An 18,778-nucleotide genomic window follows, 5' to 3' on the forward strand; every position below is an offset into this window, starting at 1 on the left:
TACACTCAAGAGGAATGACATGTTCATACAAAAACTTGCACATGAAGGTTCACAGCATTATTCACAATAGCCAAGAAATAGAAATGACCCAAACAGCCATCAACAGAAAATGAATGACTAACTGGTACCTGGGCTGGGCACCATGGCTCAAGCCTGTAATCCCAGCACTTTGGGAGGCCGAGGCGGGCAGGTCGCCTGAGCTCAGGAGTCCAAGACCAGCCTGGGCAACATGGTGAAATCCCATCTCTACTAAAATACAAAAAATAAAATTAGCTGGGTGTGGTGGTCCATACCTGTAATCCCAGCTACTCAGGAGGCTGACATGAGAGAATCGCTTGAACCTAGGAGGCAGAGGCTGCAATGAGCTGAGATCAAGCCACTACACTCCAGCCTGGGCAACAGAGTGAGACTCCATCTCAAAAAAAAAAAAAAAAAAAAAAAAAAAAAACTGATACCTGCTACAAGATGGATGAACCCTGAAAACATCATGTTCAGTGAAAGAAGAAAGTCATAAAAGGCCATGAGTGGTTGTACGGTTCTATTTATAGAAAATGTCCAGAATAGGCAAATATATAGAGACACAAAGATTGAGTGGCTACCTAGGACTGAGAGGGGTTGGAGAAAAATTGGGAATGGCTGTTAATAGATACTAGGTACAGGGTTTCCTTCAGTGGTGATGAAGATTTCTAAAATTAACCATGGTGATGTTTGTGCAACTCTGAATATACTAAAACCACTGAATCATACACTAATATGAGGAAATTTTACGGTGTCTGAATTATATTGAAGAAATGTTGCAAAAAAAAAGAACTACAAGAAAAATAATCATATACTTGGATTTCATAGTAAATGTCAAATTGCTTTAAAAGTTTCTGAATGCTTGCCCTCAATTTTTGTACTTACCTCACCATAAACAGGTAACCAACTGTCCCAAGCCAACATCCCAGTCCCTGACACACTTGGAGTAGCCTTCATCTACTCCATCCTCTTCCCCACAGTGACCCTCAAGTGGGATCCTTCAGCAATTCCTAAGACTCAAGAAGGCACGAGAGCTGAAGGCTGGGTGAACGTCGGGAGTGTGACAAACCTGCATTTGAACCCAGAGCTCTGCTGCCACTTCCTAGCTTCTACATGGTTTTGTTCTCTTGTATCTCAATTTACTCCTATATAAAATGGAGACAGCTACAATTTATGTCATCAAATTTTAGAAGGATTAATGAGATAAGACAGAAAAAGTCCTAGGCTAGTCCCTGGCACACAGTACGGGTTCAACATATGTTTAGCATCATCATCGCTGCCATCATTACCACCACCTCCTTTTCCTCCTTCCCTTCTTTTCCCTTTCAAATCATTGCTTCTGACACCCTCTTTCCCCCAAATCTTTTTGGGTCCAGGATCCTGGCACTGTTCCATTGCTCCAACACACAGCAACATGTCACTTCTGCCTGCCTGGAAGTTACTTCCCATTCCTCTAAAAACGAAACCCTCCTATTTCCTTTAGAGAACTACTCTACCCATTGCCTCTACTCTCTGCCCATGTAGTTTGGATTTAAGGATGATACACCTGCAGCACCAAGAGCAGGCAGATAACCACGGTCTAGCCAATCAAAGAATTCCACCTCCCCGGCCACAGAGGGAAGGCCTGTAGGAACGCAGAGCACAGCCTAGAGGTAAAGAGAGACAGACTCCTCCAACGCCATCTACAAGCCTGCATCCAGCCACGTCCCACATCAGCCCTGACTACCTGTAAGGGTTTCTCAGTTACCATCAGCCAATTACCATCAGAAATTCATTTTGCTGCCTAATCCAGGTTTTCTGTCACTTGCAACCTAAAGTGTTTGACTGGAAATTAGTCTCTCACCGGAACCCAAACATGATTTCGTCATGGCGGAGGTGAGCGTCGTCATCGATGGACAGGATGGCCTCTGTCTCAATTTCATTCCAGGGTAAGAATCGGTTGTTCAAACTGTTCTTCTCAGTACGGACCACCTGTGATGAGGAAGGAAAAACATTAAAAATCAAGGCTGTGTTATGGAAGGTCAAACAAAATGTGTATTTAGGTCTAAGGAGATCATGGCTGGATTTACTGAATAATTTTGACTGATCTCCGCACTTGTAAAATCTAGCATGTGCCTTTCAGGAATAAAAGCTGCCTTACACTTCAATAAATGTATATGGATTTACCTTTTCAGCTTCACTAGTTAGCTAATTTTCTTGTGAATCAAGCAAAAGCTGAGGATTATTTTACACATGCAATAAACACGATGTAGGGAAATTAAAAACGACTCTCCCCAGAGAACACAAGGTGGCAGAGTGGATCTGAGATTCCAATGGCTATGGAGTTCCCAGCCTGGTCAGTAATTTTAAAACCTAACTCAGAAACCTCGTGAGTCTGTCACTTCTGACTCCCAATTCTAATGCCTTTTTGGGATATAAACCCAAAAAAAGAGCACAGCCCATCTGGTCGAGATTAATTACTTCACCTTTGCAATTCCTACCTACAGTGCTGACTACTCGTACACAAACTTTTTCTTTCTTTTCAAGGTGTCATGTACTCAGTACAACAGCTTCTGCATCTTCAGCAAATCCCAATTCAAAAAACATCTAAGTGATTCTACATATATGCAAAGCAGTATTTTCTTCATAAAAAAAAAAAATTGGTGCTTCAAACAGTACAACTATATAACAAAACAATTTTTATTTTACCATATCTCAGTTTAGTTTACCTACAATGTGGGTGAGTAGCTGTGTTATTCACCTTGCCACCTAATACTCATATAAATCATGACCACAGTCAGTACCTGGATGGCTCATTTTATTCTTAGAGTGTCTTTGTCTAATTAGTCCAACCAAAGGGGAACCATTATTTTGCTCTCAAACCCCAAAAACAAAGAGCATCTCGTGAAGAATGATCTTTTCAGAATGCCACGAAAAATCACCTTACTTCCAACAAACTGTTTTACTTGTACTGAGGACAACCTCTACCTGGCATGATGAATTAATTGCATCTGAGGACTTAAATTTATGAATGGTTTCCAAGGAGCTCTGTGACCTACTAGCATGTCTCTTCAGCTTCAAATAATACCTTCCCTCCCGCTGGAGGTCCAGCTAAGACGCCTCTTGCCACACCCTCCTTACCAGGAGAATCCTTTATTCCGTGTTCTTAACGCAGAGCCCTCACACTTCAATTAATTCATTCTAGCACACTTAAAATCCAATTAATTCAGAGCTAGAAGGGCTTTGGAGACTATAGTGTCTCTCACTTTATACATGCAGAAACTGAGGCCCAGAGTGATGTCATACAACTGGCAAGTTGCAAGAGCCAAAACTCTAATTCATACCTTTAAAAAAAAAAAGTTCTCAAAGTCTCATCACTGTGTTGCCCAGGCTGGTCTAGAACTCCTGAGCTCAAGTGATCCTCCCATCTCGGCCTCCCACAGTGCAAGGATTACAGGCATGAGCCACCACGCCCAGTTTTGTTTTTTTTTTTTTTTTTTTGAGATAGAGTCTCACTGTGGCCCAGGCTGGAGTGCCATGGTACAATCTCAGTTCACTACAACTTCCATCTGCCAGGCTCAAGTGATCCTCCTGCCTCAGCTTCCCAAGTAGCTGGAACTACAAGCAGATACCACCATGCCCGGATAATTTTTGTATTTTTGTAGAGACAGGGTTTCACCATATTGCCCAGGCTGGTCTTGAACTCCTGACCTTATGGCATCTGTCTGCCTCAGCCTCTCAAAGTGCTGGGATTACAGGCATGAGTCACCACACCTGGCCTGAAAATGCATTATTAATCTGTGCACTGTCAAGGAAAAACAATGTTGCTAATTAAGAAGGCATGTGAAATTGATGATCCCATGTTTACTTTATTACAGAACTTTAAAAAAAATTTTTTTAAGAGATGGAGTCTTGAGTTGTCACCTAGGCTGGAGTGCAATGGTGCTGTCATAGCTCACTGCAGCCCAGAGCTCCTTAGCTCAAGTGATTGATCCTCTTGCCTCAGCCCCCCAAGTAGCTGGACCTACAGGCATGCACCACCATACTTGGGTAATTTCAAAAAAAAAAAAAAACTTGTAAAGACACGGTCTCGCTAGGTAGCCTAGACTGGCCTCAAACTCCTGGTCTCAAGCATTCCCCCTCCCTCAGCCTTCCAAAAAAAGTGACAGGATTACAGGTGACAGCCAACACTCTCAGCCAGAGCTTTCTTTAAGACTCCACTTCAGCCCCAGAGGAGTTCCTGCCCAACTCAAGACAAAGAAGGATCTGCAACAGATTCGCCACCACAGTTAACAGATGTCCAAGCCAAGCAACAGATTGAGAGATCTACTTTGCCCTGCAGCATGTCTGACCAGCATAAAAATCCCCAAGTGTACAGCCCAGGGTGTCTTAAGCTCAGACTCCGCAATGACAAAACGAAGGACGGAGTGAGGCCTAGGTCAGACAAGAGAGAGCGGCAAGGAGAGGAGATGCCAAGTGCTCACCTTAGCAGCTGTCGGCTCCGCTTGCCACAGGGCGGGAGGGTGGCAAGAAGGGGCTGGACTTGAATGGCAAGCTCGGCGATGGTGAGAGGCCATCCATTGTAAGACACATCCTCAATTTCAGAGATGACAAAATGTAAAATAAGGTCTGCCTTGGAAATGATGGCACATAGCAGCTGTTCACAAACTCCCTCAACAAACTCCCCCCGATCATTCACTTTACCTTCCTAACACACCTAGCATTCACTCAGTATAGAACTAATTCTGCCAATTCAGCCAAACAAAGCTCGCCGTCACCCGCAGCAGTGAATACACACAGCTTAAAATGAAGAAAAACCACTTGAAAATGTCAGTTCTTGAATATTGGCTTGAAGATTATCAGTTTTGTGGGTTAACCTTCAGACAGATTATCTACGGCACAATTAGTAAACCAGGAATATAGCAAGGAGCTTCAGTGTTCCAAGTGTGAAGTGAAGACCAGCAGCACACACCACTGGGGCCTGCAGGGGTGCTGGCACCACCCCAAGCCCAGAGCCAGAATCTGCATTTTAACATGCCCCTGGGGGATTCCTGTGCACATTAAATGGGGAGAAGCACTGGTACAGAGGGAGAAAGCATGGCTTTGGAGCTATTCAGAAAAGCTTGGGTTCAAATTCCAACTCCTCCACTTACTAGACGTGTGAATGTAAGTACCCTCTCTGCTAACTCAACATAGCACCATGCTGTTTGCAAAATCTGAAGTTACTTATCAGCCAAAGTTGACAATCCTATTAACAACCTAACTCTGCACCTGCAAATGAAAAACAAGAAAAACTAAAATGATTTGATATCTAGGTCATACCCAAAATTATCTAAACAACCAAATCAAGAGAACCTACTTGTGCTCTAGAAGACTTCGGTGGGGTCATGGAGCTGGAGGTCAAATATCAAAGTGTTTTGGCCTAGATTTCACACCAGTTTTTTTAGTAAGTTTATTAAAGTCCATTACTTAGGTATCAAGAAGCAACAAGAGAACAACTACTAAGGACTCCAGGAACACAGGGCGCCTGCCACCACTGCTCACCCTCTGAGCACAACTGCTCTGGGCTAGAATGACAACAGCTGTTCAGGTAGAGCGAACTGCATTTTAATAATCAGAACAGCAATCAGAATAAAAGGGCCAGGCATGGTGGCTCACGCCTGTAATCCCAGCACTTTGGGAAGCCAAGGCGGGCGGATCACCTGAGGTCAGGAGTTCAAGACCAGCCTGGCCAATATGGCGAAACCCTATCTCTACTAAAAATAATTTTTTAAAAATCTAGCCAGGCATGGTGGAGGGCAACTGTAATCCCAGTTACTCAGGAGGCTGAGGCAGGAGAATCCCTTGAATCCAGGAGGTAGAGGTTACAGTGAGCCAAGATCGCACCACTGCACTCCACCCTGGGCCACAGAGTGAGACTCTGTCTCAAAAGGAAAAAAAAAAGAACAGAAAAGCTGTTAAAGATTCACAGAAACACACCACCAAGCACTACAGTTTATTTGTGGTTAGCTGACAAGTAACTGCAGTAAGTCAGCTTTAAAAATTCGGAGCAGTGGTTCTCAACCAGGAATGATTTTGCCCCAGGCTACAGTGGCAATGTCTGAAAGGATTTTTGGTTGTCACAACTGGAGAAAAGGGTGCACTACTTGCATCTAGTATCTAATGGGCAGAAGACAGGGATGCTACCAGATCCTACAGTGCACAAGACAGCCCCCCAAAACAAAGAATTATCTGACCCAAAATGTCACTGTGCCATTGCTCAACACCCTGATTTAGAGTCAACCTGCAGGAGACAGTAAACCAAACAGCGCTTGGAAGAGTAACTATAGTTCATTACCTAAGACATTCCCCTTTTCCCCATAACCAAAAAAAGATTTCTGCCCTCACAACCTTTGCAAACACCAACTAAAACTAAATGGGTGGAAGAGTAAAAGTTTTCTTCTAACAGTTTTGCTTCAAAGCTGCAGTGTTTAATGGCTGAACAAAAGCTCAGCAAACCAACTATTATCCATTCTGGCACCAAAATCAGAAGAACAAAGAGGCTCAAACATTTCTAAATGCAGGCTGGGCGCAGTGGCTCACGCCTGTAATCCCAGCACTTTGGGAGGCCGAGGCGGGCAGAACACAATGTCAAGAGATCGAGACCATCCTGGCCAACATGGTGAAACCCCTTCTCTAATAAAAATACAAAAACTAGCCAGGTGTGGTGGCGGGCGCCTGTAATCCCAGCTACTCAGGAGGCTGAGGCTGGAGAATTGCTTGAACCCAGGAGGCAGAGGTTGCACTGAGCCGAGACTGTGCCACTGCACTCCAGCCTGGGCGAGAGCACAAGACTCCGTCTCAAAAAAAAAAAAAAAAAAATTTTTCTAAACGCAGACTCACAGATTAACATGGCCTCTAAGAATCTGAGAAAAGACAGGTTGAACATAACAGAAACCAGTCAACCAGAGGGACTGTGTCATGTTTAGGAAAGGTTCTCATTTTTGTTGAAGTCGTTTTGTTTCAAATTAAAACAACACTCTTCCCCCGACCCCACAATACTGGCTATTTCTTCATGTTACTCTAGCACATTGCTATTAGATGCCTTATGATTACACCTTAGTAACTTGTGAACAGGAAAACTCACTTTCAAGTTATTGCTTTAATTACTGGTATGACATTAACCAAAATGGATAGACCATAGTGCCTGGCAATATAGCAGATGTTCAGCAAATGTTTTATAAATGAATGAATGAGCAGAAAATAGAACATAATTTAGCCCTGCCATTCTATTTACAGAATATGAAATAAAGACTTGAGAAGTTTCTAGATCAAAATTATAAGTAAACATTCAATATCTGTAATAATCTTAAAGAATGATAACTAGAGAGGAATAGGAAACCTCTTAGTATTTAGTGTAGTTTTCTATAGCAAAAAACCCATCCACCTACATCAAGCCAGGAGCACTCTTTGCTTGGCTTGTCTCACACACAGGGCTCCCTGACGGTGCCTCGCTTGCTCTTCTGCACAATATCATTCACGGGACCCTTGACCTCCCATCACAAAGGAAAAGGGACAGCAATCGTGGCCTAGAACGCTGCCACCTCTGAAATTTGGCCATTTAAATACACTTGAAATGCCCTTTTTCTCTTTAAGATTATATCCAGCCCAGCCATGCCCAATAATCTCCATCCTCCAACAAAACACATACATGCATAATACATCCCTATAGCAAATCCGTATCTGAGAATGAAACTTAACATCATGCCATCACACAGGCAAGAAAGGAAACGGCAACTGATCTTAGTTCTCCATCATCCCCTTCCTCCAACTTAAAAGAGGAACCCATCAGAGAACTCAGGACAGGAAAATCAGATCCAGGAAGAGGCACACAGTCATGCCCACCTAACTCAGGAGGACCTAGGTAACACAGCTTGAAGTGAGTGGGGAGGGAGGTGAGTGACAGAAAGAAGATGACAGAAAGAGGACTACTACTACATCATCATCATCATCATCATCATCATCGAGACGGAGTCTTACCCTGTCACCCAGGCTAGAGTGCAGTAGGATGATCTCGGCTCACTGCAACCTCTGCCTCCCGGATTCAAACTATTCTCCTGTCTCAGCCTCCTGAGTAGCTGGGATTACAGGCGTCCGCCACCGTGCCTGGCTAACTTTTGTTTTTTGTTTGTTTTTTAGCAGAGACGGGGTTTTCACCATCTTGGCCAGGCTAGTCTCAAACCCCTGACCTCGTGATCCACCCATCTAGGCCTCCCAAAGTGCTGGGATTACAGGTGTGAGCCACCACACCCGGCCGAGGACTACATTATTTAAGGGATTCATTCAATAAACGTCAAGTGATGGGGCAGAAAGCAAGAAAATGCAAAGGAAGGAAAGAGAATAAGGAGGTAACAGTGCATTGGTTTTCCATTTATAACTTTACATATGGATGTCATACAGTACAAACAAAATTGTACATGTTTTAAATGACACAAGTCTATTTTAACTTCTAAGAGAAAAAGTTGCCAATGATCCCAGTGCAAGTGCAGGTAAAAAACGTAGGTTAGCAGGTCAACAAATGAGAGAATGCAGATAAAGACCATCCACAGTGCCTAGCACACAGAAAATGCCCAAAAACTGTTAACAATTATTATAACATGATATTAGCACAGTCTCTATTTTAATTGTCATACACTTTACATGTATATTTTATATTCTGTATGTATTTTAATTTATACATTTTCTATATTTTATATACATATTTTAAAAAACAAGTTTGTGCTTCTCCAGGAAATGTGCATGCGGAAAAGAAAAAGAAAAAGAAAAAAAATACATATCTATTGTCAGAAGTCCTAAGACCTGGGGCTGGCAGTGGCTCACACCTGTAATCCCAGTACTTTGGGAGGCAGAGGTGGGCAGATCACCTGAGGTCAGGAGTTCGAGACCGGCCTAGCCAATATGGCAAAACCCCGACTCTACTAAAAATACAAAAATTAGCTGAGCATGGTGGTGTGTGCCTGTAGTCCCAGCTACAAGGGAGGCTGAGGTACGAGAATCACTTAAACCAGGGAGGCGGAGGCTGCAGTGAGCCAAGATCATGCCACTGCGCTCCTGGGCAACAGCGTGAGACTGTGTCTCAAAAAAAAAAAAAAAGTTCTGAGTAATACAGGCATCAATTAGTCAAGTGACCTGAAGCAACAGAATTATCACAGTCTCAGATTCCTTACTTTGAATTAGTAAAAAGAGTATACACAAACTAAGAGGGGAAGACACTACCTCAAGAATCAATTTGCTGCAATTAGTAAATTATGCAACATGACTTTCCGGCAATTCCTTTAAACTTCTGCATTTCTTGCTATTCATTTTTGGTTTGAGGTAGCCTTGTTTTATATAATTTTCCTTTGCAGCCAAACAGCCCATTCGCAAACAGAAAGCCACAGCTATAGCCACCAAGTTATTAAATCAAATGTTGTCAAAGAGAAAATCAAACCACCCAGATGTGCCAGCTCCTAGTGAAGTGCACCAGACCTTGCACAGTCTTGGACCTGGAGAAGCTGGACAAGGTTTTTCCTGCTGGCTTCACCTAGCTATCACAATTTTAGGAAATTATCATCTCATTCGTTCAAGGGACATTTTTAAAAGTAGAGTGGGCAGAGATAAAAAAATACAGCTTACCAACACTTTAAGGAGTAAGCCCTGAGAACGATCTCCACTCTCTTGCCTGAGGTCTAGCCAGAAGCCAAGCCTCTTAGCCTGAGAGGCAGAGTCCCCATCCAGAAAGTTCCTGACGCCAAGAGTGCACTACAGATGCTACTGGGGAGAGAGCATGAAAATAACTCCCCTGGAATGATATTTACATCAGAAAAATAATTTTGTATCTCTCTCTCTCTTTTTTTTTTTTTTTTTTAGAGACAGGGTCTCCTTCTATCACCCAGGCTGGAGCACAGTGGCACAATCACAGCTCACCGCAGCCTTGAGTTACCATGCTCAAGCAATCCCCCCCACCTCAGCTTCCCAAGAACCTGGGATTACAGGCATGCATGATGCCTGGCTAATGTCTTCTATTTTTTTGTAGTGATGGAGTCTCCCTATGTCAGCCAGGCTGGTCTCAAGCAATCCGCCCGCCTCAGTCTCCCAAAGTGCTTGGACTACAGGGGTGAGCCACTGTGTCCGGCACTATCATTTTCATTTGGAAAAAAAAAAAATGGTGCATTCTGACCTCATCACTTCCACAGACCTTGCAGTCTGCAAGGATGTATGCTATGCTGATCTCTGAACTGGTTCTCTCCACCACCGCTCCTCACCTAGGCTACTGCGAGTCTTTTTGCTTCTGCTCTTTTCCCCATAGTTCCATAAAAATCATGTGCCTCCTCTGTTCAACACCCTCCAAGGGCATCCTAAGGCAGAGAGGATAAAACCCAGACAAGCGCGACCTGCGCTGTCCTGCACCTGCTGGCCCTACCGCCTACTCCAACCTCCTTCAAACGTGCCACCCAGATGCACTGGGTATTGCTTCTGGCACTTGCCATTCCCCATACATCCCTCCAGAATGTACGTGGCGTTCTCGCTCGCTTCATTCAGGCTTCTGCTCAAATGTCATCCCTTCTAAGAGCCCTTCCAAGGCACCCTGTGTAAATTAGCCATACCCTTTATGAAGAAAAGAATGAAAAACTAAGACTCAGGGATGGGCTGCCAAGAGACTGTCTCAGCAATCAGTGAGTATACAGTGTGAAGAGAAGCAACGTCTTGAGTGAGCTAGACTACACTGTTAGTAACTGAAAGACGTCCCTTTCCTAACAGCCCACATGTTACAACTCCAAAAGGACAGATTCTAAAACGGCCACCCTACTTACTATTTTCCAGAGTATAAAGCAGACTAAGGAAGATGTGTCAACTGGTCAAAGTAGTAACTGAAACCAAAATTTTTAATGGGACTATCTATCAAGAAGAGATTACTTGGCGTTTCTGCCTCCAGAGAGTTGAGTAAGCTTCTGCCAGACCCAGTCTTCCCTCAGATGACAACTATAACCTCTGCACAAAAATCCCAAAAAAGCAATTTCCAGAAGGCACTAGAGAGGCAACAAAAGACAACCAATTATGGAGAGGTGCTAAAATTCAGAGGGAGGGAGTTACTGGTACAGGGAGAATTACTGTTGCTTCACCCTGAGAGCAAGCCAGAGTTGGTACCAAGAAAGACCGCTAAAACTCTCATACGAAACCTATGGTCTTTCTGGCCTGTAAAGGAAATGTATAAGGTAACCATAGCCCCTAGAAAGAAAGGAGAAAAATCCAGAAAGGAGAAAGCCAGAGAGGGGGAGCTCCAAGTTCTGTGTAGAAACTGCTCTGTCTCTGGCCCACCCCTAAGCCATGCATGCTTGGTGCAGGCTGTAAGCAGAGCAGCTACATATAAAATAACTCAACATGCGAGTGGCCATTCACGAGACAGGGCTTTTAGTCTGAGTCAATACAACTAACCACCTACTAAAACAAAAATATCAACACTTTCCAGAATAAACATCAAAGAAAACCATGCTGAGGCATACCACAAACTGCTGAAAACCAAATTAAAAAAAATTTCAAAAGTAGCCAGAGAAAACCACACCTTACATACAAGGAAACAAAAATCTGAAAACCACTGACATATCGTCAGAAACAACAGAGGCCTGGAAACAGTGGAACATCTGTCAGGTGCCATGAAAGTGGTGGTCCCCAATACAGTGGAGAGTTTTTCAAAAGCCTAGACCTCAAATCCTTTGGCATAACAATACTCTCTAGTTGGCTTTCATTAGGTATTTTGTTGTTGTGCTCCAGGAGCTAAGGGACCTGATTCACATGTTTACAAAATATACAAGAGCCAGGGAGAGAGCAGACACCCACCATCACCCCTCTGTTTAGTAGTCCTACCCCATTCAACAGGAGACCCATTTCAACTGGTGACACTTCTCCCATCTCTCTACAAGTCCTGCCTCCTTGCCCCGCCACCATCCCATTCGTGCTGAAGTTCTCTTTACACAGAGCATTTGAAACAGGACTGTTCAAAGGTGGTGGCAATAAAGATCACCTTCACTCTAAGCTAGATCTTTTTATGTAAGTAATTATTTAAAAGAATGAGAAATTTTAACATGTAAGTCCTATGGGGGATCCCTAAGACAATCCTTCTCCATTTAAAATAGCTGGTGCTCAATAGACTTCACAGCCCACAAACATCCAGCACTTATGCCTATTGTTAGTGGGAACCTGAGCATAAGAGAAGCCCGTAATGCCCAGCACTTTCTGAAATGGCACGGAGGTTCCTGGGTAGATCCACTGATGCCTGGGAACCTTGGTTTAAGCTAGCATACTGAATTGGGGCTATATCTACATCTTGACGGAAAACCCACTCTGAGGTGTATCATAGTAGTGCCATTTTTCTATAGCAGAGAGGGCTGCCAGTCTCTTTCTAGCTCTGATACCCAGGTACATCCAAGATGTCAGCAACTTCAACTGCAGGCCAGAACACCTGCCTCTCCTAGATACAAAGCACAACCAGAATATTTGCAGGATGGAGTGAAATTCTCCATCTGAAGCTACTTCCTCTTTTTTAAAAGGATCAGAAAAAAAACTTGTAATGCTAATATGAGAAAGCTGTTTAGAACGGCCTATTTGTAAAGTTTCTGGCATTTTCCATTAGGTATTATTGCGATGGGCTGCCCAACAGTCAGGACAACTTATTTCCCACGAGAGTTTTTTAAAAAGGATTCATTCTGGTAAGTTCTCGATGAATTTCAGTCAACTGGGGTGGTACTAGCTTCTCTACGTCCCTATCAAAATCAAAGAAAACTCAGGAAAAATGGAAAACAATGGCTTCTCTATTATTCCACTATTTGAGGAGCATCTATCTTTCACAGAGCAAATCCTTCTTTAATTTCAATGACAAAGTTGTAACAGAAAGAAAAAAAGTGAACTTTGAGAAGTCTATTAAACTCATTTACAAAACTTTGCTTAATATACAAAATAAACAGGGATAAAAAGGATTTATAACCCTACAGTCTTTGAATAGCTTCTGATTATAAATTCAATTAAATAAAAAAATAAGATTAGCAGCAGTAAGAAAAAATTTAAAGCAAAGAGGTACTTTGCACAGAAGGAAGTAGGCAGTAACAACTATGACACAAACAGAAATGATGCAGAGAGGATACAAGAAGCCTTTATGAGTGAAGTCAGTTAAAGCTGCCCACAGCATAGGCAAGACAAACATATTGGCTTCCATCTCCTTTAACATTAAGGGGCAAGAAGGAATCAAGTAAGTGAGCACCTTTCTAGAATTCTTAGTTGTCTTATCTTAGATTCCTCTTTAATGCAAGATCAAAAAAGCTAATTATCAAAGATCACAAAATGACTACTTAATCCCAGGTCTGTATCACGCCAAATCTCATACTTATTATACCATGCTGCTGCTTAGAAAAACAATTCAAATAAATTGGCTTCCCAATGAAATACATTTTTTAAAAAACTAGACTTCTAGCAATGTGTGGCCCATCAGACCTTTTGCTACCTTTTGCCGGAAAGTAACTACATATGCAGCAGGTTAAATAGTTGGCAGTCTGCTTAAGACCTGCTCTAAGGCTGCACATTTAAGAGAGATTGTCGCCATCTCTCTTCTAGAATGCCAAGTTTCATTCTGAAGTGGATACACTCCTCAGAACTAAAGCCTTGTCCTACATATTTAGCTATTATTTTTCCTGTAAAATACAGCACCTAACCATGAGATGAAGTAAAGAATGAGAAAGAACCTACAAGACACCCTGGAAGGTTCCACTGGAGTTGGTTCTCCAACTCCAAAATATCAAACCCCAACCCCAGTCTTCCAAAAGACTTCTATGAATACCTGGAAAATGACACAGGCCTTCCTAAACCCTTTGGGAGGTGACTAAAGCTGCCGCTTCTGGAATCAGACACACTAAAGCTCAGCTTCTCCATTACTCACCATGATCTTAGGCAAATTCATTAACCTAAGCCTCAGCTCCCATATGAATAAGTTGAAGAAACAGTGATAATGATATGTCACAAAATGCTTATTATAGTGACTAGATGCTAAGTGCTTCCTAAATGGTAGCTTATCATTATCATCATCATCTTGTTGTGACATGGAAGAAGTCTATGGGATAACCGACAAGGTTTTGTATACTGAATATACAATCAGTTTTGGTTTTGGGGATCCTAGATTTAGGAAGTGAGTAACAGCAACAGAACTACCAAGGCTTGAAAAAGCAGCAAGCAAATCCTTCAGGAAGAAAGGAAACTATACAGGTTTTTCATGAGTATGCATGTATTCTCCTCTACTAGAAGTCACTATTGCTAAAGTGAAGGAAGATGGAAAAGGGATTAAGAGTGACACTATTTCATGCACCAAAACGAACTCTTCGTTTTTCTATTACCATGATGGGGACGCCAATGTCAGGCCACAGAAGGTCCTCTGATGGCAGCTTGGGAGAATTCCACACCACCACGACCTTGTTCAGGTAAGGGAGGCCGTTCAGCCTCTCTAAAGAGTTCATAAGCACTTCCTCCCGCTCATAAGTCAACATCACCACTGTGAACTGCTCTCGGGGAACATTGCCTCCAAGCGCTGCCTGAAACTCCTTGCCAGAACCCCCAGCTCCACCACCAATAGGCCGAAAGCCAGTCCCTGAGCCCAAGAATTTGGCCTCTGAGGGCAACACAGGGTCAAAGGGAGTGTGGGGGAAAAGATGGAAAGGCCCTGGGGCAGAGTTCCAGCTGCGGTAAAAGTCAGTGACAGTCAGAGTGAAATTGCGGAGGTATCTGGGTGAGGCGTAGGGCGGCTCCGTCTCCACTGGCCCCAGGTCCAAGTCCCCGTTGTCAGCCATGTTGGGGTCGGTTCCAGCCGCCTTGCCTGAACGGTGGGGGATCTCAGCTGCCGCCTCTTCCCGTATGGGAGCGGCTGGGATCTGGATGCGAGTCCTAATCATCGCCAGCACGGTATTAAAAATACTGTCAGCAGTGGAGAAGTAAGTCTCCCAGAGAAAGCGGCCTTGCCGCCTCATAGCCAGGAGGTCACTATCGGAGAGGCTTCTGAGCAGGAAATGAACCTCGGTAACACGAGGCTTGGGCACCACCAGGGCCGCCTCGTTCCACTGCAGCATGTCCTGGTAGGGAAGCTGGACCTGCTCCCCGAGCACCACCGGGACGGCACCAACTTCCAAGGCTTCAAAGAGCCGTGTTGCACACCCAGAGGAAATAACCAAGCGAGGGTCCCCGGGGGTGATGATGAGGGCGAAGGTGGAGAGCTTCAGCAATTCCAAGCGGTCCTCCCGCTCCCCACACAGCGCCCACTCAGTCGGCAGGCTGGGTTTGGGCTGGTTTTTGCAGGTGAATTCCACCAGGACCTGATCCAGCTTGCTGTCCTGCACCGCCTTCAGGGTGGCAATGATCCGGTCATCGTAGTCAGCAGGAGGGTCGCCCTCCATTTCCTCTTCGAAGGAGCGGGCCTCCTGAAGGCTAGACCTCAGAGACTCAATCTTCTCGCCCTGGAAGGTGAAGAGATATTTCCGCTTCACCGGCACCTGTGGTGGGATTTCCATGAAGTTGGGCTCAGACATGGCATGGACCAGCGGCGATACGACCAAGTCAAAGCCAGGTCTGTACTGGACAGCGTAGAAGGTGGACTGGGCCACCATGGCACGGCCAGTACTGACGTTATATAGGAGGTTCTGTGTATCTGACTTACGCGACAGATTGATGATGACATGGTTGTGTCCATCTGTCCGCCAGTGTGGCAGGGAATGCAACTGCTTCTCCAGCTCAGCAGGCTGCAGCACCACCGGCTCCTGCATCTCTCCCACTAGTATCACATAAAGGCAGGCAATGTCTGCGTTTTCTGTAACATAAACGTTAGCTCGTGCTGTCGCCTGAAAAGCCTGCTTGACCAAGGGATCCAGGTAGCTGCCAAAGACAAACTGGTCACTGTCATAGACATAGACCGGAAAGCCAGAGGTGAGAGGGCAACGAGAATAATCAAAGCAGTTGTGCAGCCGGCAGCCCCGAGTGGCCTTCGGGGGAGGGAGGCCTGCATCGTCCTTCTCTGGGAGCAGTCGGATGGGCAGGGACAGCTTGGGCTGGTTCTGGGCCATGAGCTCCTTGTAGGAATGCTCGGTCTGGCTGATGACATTCTTTAGCTGGAGCAGGTCCTGCTTGGCATTCTCGATGCTCTTCTTACAGGCTTCGATCTTCAGATTCAGCTTGGCGATCTCGCTGTTCAGCTCTTGGCGCTTGGCCTCCAGCTGCAGGAGCTCTTCACTCACCGACTCCCGGATGCGGCACAGATCCAGCACGTGCTTCACCTCGCACAGCTCGTTCCCCACCCGGGGGCCAAAAATCCGCTTGCCTGCCTCATCAGCCTCATCCAGAGTGGTGAGGTAATAGTGGGCGATGAGCGGGAAGAAGACCAGGATGACAAAGAGCGTGAAGCTGAGCCACGTGAGGCGAATGCGGTTGGACCAACGCAGCATGCAGGTCTGACCTCCGTTCCCCACGCCCCCATTCCGCAGCATGGTATAGCCTGTCATGAGTCCTCTGCAGCCTGCCCCCCAGATCACGTCGGGTCACTCGCCATAACCATGGGTTGCTATTCCACAAAACTATCTCTGTTTCACTGACGCGTTTCCGGAAGAGTTAGTGTGCTCCCTGGACAAGGCACCAAATGAAATGGAAATTTCATTTTCCTCAGCTGCAGCTGAAATGGTCTCTGACCCTATTCCAGAAGATTTTAAGTTCTGGCTGTTGACCAAAGAACATGTCCTTAATCTTTATCAAACGGTAAAAGGTGCCACATTCTTGCTGCGATGAAAGGGAGGAAGTACCTGATGATGAAACCCAGAAAAAACACCCTGGAATCAGACAGACTTTCTCAACTGCCATAGCTCTTGTTTCTTGGCTTTGCTGACCAACAAGTATGCATAGTGTCAATTCACAGTTATACAGTAATGGGTTAGAACAGAAATAAATGCCAGCTTCTTACGATGCCTTTGCCAACAATCAGGCCTGCAAAAGAAAGAGAACCATGTCAGTCTTGAAGAGATTATGTTCAACACCCCCACCACCATACATTTCTAGAAAATGCTTAAATCTTAGATGGAACAACAGCTAGAACACTGGCTGTGTCTCAAAGAACATTACAATGACAATGTAGAGATGCTGTTTGTTGTTTGGTATGGGTATTTTACTTGGGGCAATAAATGGATAAGTGCCCCCAAAAAGCTGCAGTTTACAACCCCTCCCCACTTCTTATTTAACTGGATCTAGAGTGGCATTACAGCCCTATAACACAATGACCAACTAAATTCACGGGACAAAGATGTCCACAGTCTCATTTTCTTATCTGTTCCATACCTGGGCATCATCTTTAGATGAAGAGAAATACCTTCCTAGCCAACTTGGGTAGTTTATGTTTACTCCTAACCTATAAGTCTTCTTTGGAAATACTTTACAAAAAAAGACTCTGAAAAGCTCAATTTGTTCAACATAGAGTTGAAAGGGTTGAAGAGAACTCTTTTGATCTGTATCCAGTAGTAGATGCAGTAATCCTGAGACAAAATGTATTTCCCAGTTTGCTTCTCATTTATCTTCCATTAGCAGACATCATGTGCTCTTTCTTAAAATATAAATAGTAACTTGCTCTTTTAGAAAGAACACTATACTTAGAAATGAGAGACATTCGTTCTCATTCTTTGCTGACAGATTTGCTATCAGACCTCGGTTTCCTAGTCTTCTAAAATGGAGATAGGTGCATGGAGACGGCAGTGCACCACAATGCTGTGACACAAAGTAGAGTGGACGGGAGGATGCTTGAAGCGACTGAGTCCCTCAACGACACTCCCAGCCCTGCTCTCTCACCAAGCTTCACTGCCACTGACTACAGAGGCTTGCCACTTGCTTTCCCTCAAACTCAACAGAGCTGGAAGCAAATCATAATATTCTATGCCAGGGAATATTCCCGGTTTCTTTTTTCATTCTTCCAAAAAATATTCACCATACTCTTAACAGGGCTAAGACATGCTAAATATAACTGTGGGAGAATCTAGGATGTATAATCCTTGACCTCATGGAACTTCCTTCAGCCTAAGAGATAAGATATAAACAAACAAGGGTACACATAGCATAAAATGAGTAGGAATTCACAGAGGCACAACCACTTTTTCTAGCCTCTACCTCTGTCAAAGATGTTTAACTATTAAAGGTGTAATAGTCTTCTCTCCTTTTTACCATTTTTATAAACATAATTTTTTTTCAGAATAAAGATTTCTTAAAACATTCTAACATTTTTTCAAGTAACATTTGATTTCATTGTAACATTTGATATTAAATTTTAATCTGTCAATAAATTATAATAACAATTTCTAAAGAAAAGGGGACATTAGGCCGGGCATGGTGGCTCACGCCTGTAATCCCAGCACTTTGGGAGGCCAAGGCGGGTGGATCACCTGAGGTTAGGAGTTTGAGACCAGCCTGGCCAACATGGCGAAACCCCATCTCTACTAAAAATACAAAATTAGCTGGGTGTGGTGGCACGCAACTGTAATCCCAGCTACTCAGGAGGCTGAGGCAGGAGAATCACCTGAACCCGGGAGGCGGAGGTTGCAGTGAGCGGAGATCCCACAATTGCACCCCAGCCTGGGCAACAAGAGTGAAACTCCATCTATTAAAAAAAAAAAGAAAGAAAAGAGGATATTAGAATTGGCTAACAGCAAAGAATGAGAGGAGGGAAATGATGGTGTGAGTCACTTCGTCCATTAGAGAGAACATC

The 18,778-nt window shown here is 44.2% G+C and overlaps 1 protein-coding gene across 2 annotated transcripts in view; it reads right to left on the reverse strand.

The window, feature by feature from the left end:
• The window catches only part of EXTL3 (exostosin like glycosyltransferase 3), a 52,033-nt gene that overhangs the window by 20,966 nt on the left and 12,289 nt on the right, over positions 1-18,778 (reverse strand). For both annotated transcript variants that reach the window (XM_050802472.1, XM_050802471.1), the window contains exons 3-4: positions 14,394-17,016; positions 1,862-1,989 (exon numbers count right to left, since the gene is read on the reverse strand). In XM_050802472.1, coding sequence (XP_050658429.1) covers positions 1,862-1,989; positions 14,394-16,541 — 2,276 coding nt within the window. In that variant the 5' untranslated portion in view covers positions 16,542-17,016. The remainder of the gene's footprint in view (positions 1-1,861; positions 1,990-14,393; positions 17,017-18,778) is intronic.

The sequence above is a fragment of the Macaca thibetana genome, chromosome 8, assembly GCF_024542745.1.
Source record: "Macaca thibetana thibetana isolate TM-01 chromosome 8, ASM2454274v1, whole genome shotgun sequence".
NCBI lineage: Eukaryota > Metazoa > Chordata > Mammalia > Primates > Cercopithecidae > Macaca > Macaca thibetana.